At 41.2% G+C, this 6,583-nt stretch overlaps 1 protein-coding gene across 1 annotated transcript in view; it reads right to left on the bottom strand.

Annotated features, from left to right (window-relative positions):
• Positions 1-2,740, bottom strand: part of LOC138057601 (monoglyceride lipase-like) — a 9,814-nt gene extending 7,074 nt beyond the window's left edge. The window contains exons 1-2 of the mRNA XM_068903563.1: positions 2,666-2,740; positions 261-353 (exon numbers count right to left, since the gene is read on the bottom strand). Coding sequence (XP_068759664.1) covers positions 261-353; positions 2,666-2,740 — 168 coding nt within the window. The remainder of the gene's footprint in view (positions 1-260; positions 354-2,665) is intronic.
• Between the last annotated feature and the right edge of the window lie 3,843 nt (positions 2,741-6,583).

The raw sequence follows: 6,583 nt of genomic DNA, 5'->3' as shown, positions 1-6,583 counted from the left end.
AAGAAACTTCCGGATTCAAAAACCATCCGGCATGAAAACAAGCTTTCGACTCCATCATGAGGTCAACTGACGGGTTTTTAAGCATGGAAACACAAGACACATCGCTTGGACAGCCTCCGTTGAAAGATACAAGGTATTATAGGGTTAGGGTCAGAATTTCGAAGAGTAAAATAAATCTGAGATCAGTCACGTGAACAATGCCCAAGACAGGAGTCGAAAGCTGTTCATGAAAGAGAAAAAAAAAAGCATCGTATCCTCACCTGCACAGGATCCTTACTCAATTGTGATGGATCAACGGGTGGTTTTATTTGGTACGATGGAGCGACAAATGCTGCTATTCTGCCCAAAAATACCTTTCAAAAAAACAACAATTTAGTAATTTAGTTTATAAACGTTACCAAACTATGCTGAAATCTGTCGTTGTCAATGTACTGACCAAAGAGTAAGTGCCGAGCTATCCAAAGAAAGGGTTTGTACAAGCTTCCAGGAGTTTTTCTCGGTCAATGATCGGTGTTATGAAGTGAAGCTATAGAGGTTTTGCACGGCAGCCAAGTTGCATGGCAGAAACAATGAAAATGTTTTGCATTAGAAAGAACACTTGTTCCCATAGGAAAAAGAATCTATTGTTCCTGCCTTGCAACATGGCTGCCGTGACCTCTATTAAAGTAAAAAGTAAAGTAAAGTGGTGCATTTATATAGCGCCTTTATCACAAGTCTCAAAGGCGCTTTACAATGATCAATTAGTCTCTTCCCTCGGGGCTTCTCAGGACTAATGTTACAATACTTTGTGGGGGACTTAAGCCAGACTGCTTACCACGCAGTTGACAGTTAATTTTAGGAAGTGAAAGATGCCCCGTCCAGATAAGGTCAGACCACAACACAGGACCGGTTCTTATCGAACAGTGAGTGGGTTCTTTAACGTCCCATACTGTTTAATTTCCAACAAGGGCTATGAAATGGGACCTCCGGTTTAGAGTCTTTATCCGAGAAGACTTGAAAGTCTAACCGTTTGCAGATGTAATTACAAAGGCAACACTTTCTCCTCAGTTATTTAAGACCCTGAGTGTTGGTCTTGCCGGAGTCGAACTCACAACCTCCCGCGCGACAGCCCGATGCTCAACCAACTGAGCCACCGGCGCGCGAAGGTCCTGTCCAGGACTCTGATTTCCTTATCCTTTTGCCCGTTGGCAAGCAACTTGTATATCAATAGGCCATTTCCGAGTTCGTGTCTGCCTCCTCTTCAAAGTGAGTCTAAGTGCGAACTTTTTGTGATGGTAATTAGTTCTACTTTACATTTGAATGAAAACTAATTTTCATAAGAAAAACTTCGCACTTAGACTCGCTTTGAAGAGGAAGCAGACATGAACTCGGAACTGGCCTATTATATTATTTTTTCGCAAAGAGTGAGGCATGGAATTTCCGCCATTGTGGTCTGGCGCCCGTTTCTCGAAGGTCCCGAAACTTTACGGGCCATTTTCTGGTGTCACAATTTCCTCTGTATCTCAAGGACGGAGAGGATTTAAGGCGTCAAACTTCAAAGGCAGTTTGCTTTTTGATACCTTGAAAACATGTTTAAAGTCCGGCTCTCCTGAACAAGCGGTTGGCAGGTTCATAAATGGCTTTTCGGGCCCGAAACGTTTTCGGGACTCTCGAGAAACGGGCCCCTGGCTTCAATCTCAGTATTTAATATGTGACTGGCACTAGGGAACTTATGCCCCATCCACACATATCCGTTTTCATTTAATATGACAAGAGTGTGGTAGTTCCTCAAAAATGATACTGGTCGGGAGAGGGGAGAAAATGAAAATTTATCCTTAAGTGCTGACGTTCTTCATAAATCCTCATATTTAGCCATTTCACGTTGTTTTTTTGCTGACGACGGAAAAGAAATGGACAAAAGTGAAAAACGGACGTGCAGAGCGTGCAAGGCTATTGTTTATGTCCACGAAATATGCAAATTCGTGACGTTCTCGTTGCCGTCGCCGTTGCCAAAGGGAGTTTGAGAAACGACGACGGTTACGGCAACGACAACACCAAAGAGCAGTAATATGATCCTTGCAGTTATGAACACAATTTTAGGAATTGCGTAGAATAGCCTGAAAAATTTAGGATTTCGACGGGGTTTGAACCCGTCACCTCGCGATACTGGTGCGACGCTCTAACCAACTGAGCTATTAAGCCACTGAAGCTGGGAGTTGGTCATTTGTGGGTTCTGGTGTTCTCGTGATGAATTATTCAATGGTGTAATGATGTATGAAATGAATCAGATATTGAACTGCGGATGTGAAATGAAGTGAAGCTATGACCTTCGCAGTTATGAACGCAATTTTAGTAATTACATAGAGAAGCCTGAAAAATTCAAGAGCGTCTCACCAGTATCGCGAGGTCACGGGTTCAAACCCCATGGAGGTCCTGAATTTTTCAGGCTTCTCTACGCAATTGCTAAAATTGCGTTCATAACTGCGAAGATCATAGGTTCACTTGATTTCACATCCTCAGTTCAATATATGATTCATTTCATGCATCATTTCGTCAGTAATATTATTGGCTAAATGATAGTGCTGCACGTGTCCCACGCATTTTTGTACATTTCAGTCCCGTGCACTCGTCAAAACAACAACGTAAAATGAACAATTTTTAGGTTTTGACGACAACGTGGACAAACGACAGTGAATCTCTCCTTCTCTCTCTTTGCCTCAAATCCGTACATACCAATCTGGGTATAGCATACTTCGCCCATATTGTACAACATAAACAAGATGGAAACATCGTGAAACTTCGTGAAACACTTAGGATAGCTCAAACTACTAGTTTGAAGTGACGTTCTCGTCGCCGTAGCCGTTGTGGTTTCTTAAACTCCCTAAAGTTCCCTACTACCACTGCGGGTACTTGGCACATTGCATAACATTACAGCTACTCTCAGTCAACAAATAACGGAATCCCTGTTTTTTACGTACACGGTATGATAAAGCGTTGGCTGGATCTGGCTGGACGGCTGGCGCGCCCTAACCCTAACCCTAACCTAACCCTAACCCTAAACCCTAACACGTCGAAACCCTAATGTTTGTATCTACATGGTGCAGTTGGCGCCAACCTTTGCTCATCCGAAATGGGACATTCGTTTGAAACTGTTTAGTTTGGGAGTATTCTACCCACCCACCCTGGACCCGGTTGTTCAAAAGCCGATTAACGCTAATCCGTGAGATTAAAAAGTAATCAAAGAGTTTATTTCTCTACTCCCAAATGCTGTTCAACGCTGATATTCGCCAAAAAAAAAAGCATTACAAGAAGTTAATCTTGAAAATCAGAAATAAGCAAAAGAAACTCTCACCAAAAAGTTGAAAACATGAAACAAAAGTTTACTCTAATCATGGATTAACTTAATCGGCTTTCGAACAACCGGGCCCTGGGTCTTACTCTACGAAGGTGGTGGAGGGATTTAAGGTCTCGGTAAAGGTAAATGTGGGCGTCGCGCTCAAATTTTCTGTTTTTTCAAATCTTGAATCTGTGGGCTGTGATGTCAGGAGCCCATCTGGTGATGTATATTTTCCCTAAAAACAAAATTCTGAAAAGTTAATTTTAAAACCGCTAAAATCGTTTTTTTTTATTTATTTCCCGCCATAATCTGCCCGCGAAATCATTGGGTGTCAATTGAGAGCCTTGACGCACGATCTGCTGCCTGATTGGCTCAGCATAGTTGGCTTTCAAGTAGTGGGCGGAGTTATTCAGCAGACCGTGAATTGCACGGGAAATTCTAGGGGTTTATTTTGACGCCAAAATTACAACTTCTCGGACCTCCTGTCCCGACGAGTTTTATGAAAGATATCGCTTCCAAATTTTCAGTTGTAATAGATGTGTTGGAACAGAATTGTGTTACATTGTACTCTATTGCGTTACTCGAATACGTAATCGGATAGTTTCATTTTTGATTGACACTTTTGTATCGAGTGTTTTTACTTGGCACATGGATCTTGTAGTCTCAAGCCTCACGATCTCTCGTCTAAAAAAAGTATGTTCATTCGGAGAAATACGGATATCTCTTATCTGGAGAGTTCTAAGTCTTTGCTGAATAAAGTTCTGAATTCATACTATACAAGATGATTGTACTACCCCAAATTCCCTGAGAGGAAGTTTTCGTTTGTCTTCGGAGACTGATTTTATGGCACTTTTTCTACCGTGGGTCTAAAGCAAAGGTCGCATTCAAAAGGTCACTCGTTGCAGGTCATTGTTTTACCTTTTTGAAAGTAACCCAAAGCCCTCAATTTGGCTAACCCTTGGCCTAAAAACCAACCTTAGGCCTAGGGTTTGCCAAATTGAGGGTTTTGGTTACTTTCCAAAAGGTAAAACAAGGACCTGCAACGAGTGACCTGTGGAATGTGACCTGTGTTTTAGACCTGCCGCTTTTCGGCAGGTCTACTTTTTCTGCCCAAATTAAGTATGAGATGAGAGTTTCGACTTTGGTGCGTGGTATTTCCTTCAATTCTTAAAATCAGAAATTCCTCACACGGTACTGGAGATGCAACAAAGTCCGGTTATTTTCCCAATAAAGAGAAGGAGCAGGAGCTTCTGCGGCAGACTCGGTCGTTCTAATTTTGAGGCCTCAAAACTAAAATGCAATATTAAATACCAAAAAACTAAAACTTTATTCAAAAAATTCAATCTGTTAGCTTTAATATTATATATAGTTTCACCCTATACAAAAAGTAGCGGAGCGACAATTTCATTTTTCCGCGCAAATCTCCGACCTTTATCAAGACCTAAAAAGAGGAAAAACAAAGCATTTGATGTGAAAATCACCCAAAAAATAGAAATGACGTAGCCTAGCAACTAATTTAGGACGGATGATATTATCCCAACAATTTCAAAAGATTAAAATGTCAGGGTGTCTGGAAAACCCGAATAGCGAATAGCGAACAGTCGCGAATACCGAACAGCGAATAGTCACGAATAGTACGAATAGTGCGAATAGTGGCGAATAGTCGCGAATAGTGACGAATAGTCACGAATAGTGACGAATAGTAACAAATAGTGGCAAATAAGAGGAGGATGGGGGGGGGGGGGGGATTGTGACGAAATGACGAAAATTTGGTACCCAGTACTTCCTGGTCAACGGCGCAGCAACGTTGGATGGGATTTTCCCGCTAAAAAAGCAGAGATGTGTCGGTGAAGGACAGCTTGAGCCCCGAGGAGAAAAGGTAAAAATTGCACTGAAATCCTGTTGCTTATTTGTATAATTAATTAACGCAACGGTTATCAGAGTAGCTCGTTTGTTTCTTTAATCACAAACCACCTGCCTCACATTTTTATTTTATTCCTTTTTACAGAACGTGTCTCGCCGGATCGGACAGCACAGATGAGGATGATGAAATGTGAGTATCTAAAATTTATGTTCGGGCGCCACTGTGCGAGGAGATGATCATGAGCTTGATGTATTAATGAAAGTGATTTATATTTTTGCATTTTGACGTTTGTTCTTCTTTAGAGTGTTTGTAAAAGCATGCACGAAACTCTCTTTCGACGACAGGTGAGCATATTATTTGCTTTGATTACGAGATTGTTCAGCATAAGGCGGTGACTATTGAAGACTATTCGTCACTATTCGCCACTATTCGCACTGTTCGTACTATTCGCTATTCGCGACTATTCGCTGTTCGCTATTCGCTATTCGCTATTCGCTATTCGCGACTATTCGCTATTCGGGTTTTCCAGACACCCTTCCCGTTGAATATTTCCTTGATATGTCAAAAATAGTTAGCTGTGAACTTTCATTTTATAAACGTTTTATAAATCATATGGTGTTTGAAAAGCAAAAGTTACTTCAAGCGTTTGATGAATTATTGTTCAGTTTATTATTGTGCATTTTTTGAAGCAACTTTCAGATTCCATTCAAATCTTGGAAACTCAGATCGTCTCACTATCTTTCCATTTTCCAAGAGTGATGCTTTAACAAATAATTTTTGTGATTTAAAAAAAAGAAAAAACTAAAATGAATTAGCATTTTGTGCGATTTCGAGTCATTTTAACCTTACCTTTGGATCGACGTCTGGCTCGCCCTCGCGCACACCAACTATTGTCCGGGAACCGGTCGTTTCGCCTACCCTCTGTTCGCCTACGTCTAGAGTCGTTTCGCCTCCGTCCAATATTTCAGTTCGCCGACGAAAACTGAAATTGTTTAAAAGTCTTTGTTGAACCTCGCAGAAAAACCGAGTATTAAGATGAAATAAACCACCGTTTACGGTCTTTGTGTTTACTTGTGACTCCAGCGGCCTATACTAAAGGAGATGGGACTTCTTATTAACATATCATTCAAAAGAACAATGTACGTACGAAATTAGCTCGTTCCCACTTTACTGCCCGGTTCAATTTTTATATCGATGTTGCGATTTGTTGTATCATGAACTTTGTAAATTAAATGTTTTGATGCTTAGTTCGTGCTCTTTCACGCGATCCGCAAACTTAGGTAGATGAGAAATATATATATAAGTTCTGTCTGACGAGCGCTTAGGCGCGAAACTCAGAGTAACAGAGAATCGATGCGTCCTCTTTAATCCTTCAACTTATGTATACTTAGCTCTGCTACCAC

Source organism: Montipora capricornis, chromosome 7 (genome assembly GCF_036669925.1).
Source record: "Montipora capricornis isolate CH-2021 chromosome 7, ASM3666992v2, whole genome shotgun sequence".
NCBI lineage: Eukaryota > Metazoa > Cnidaria > Anthozoa > Scleractinia > Acroporidae > Montipora > Montipora capricornis.
Note: the sequence above shows the minus strand (reverse complement) of the source record. Positions and strands in the feature narration are given on the sequence as shown.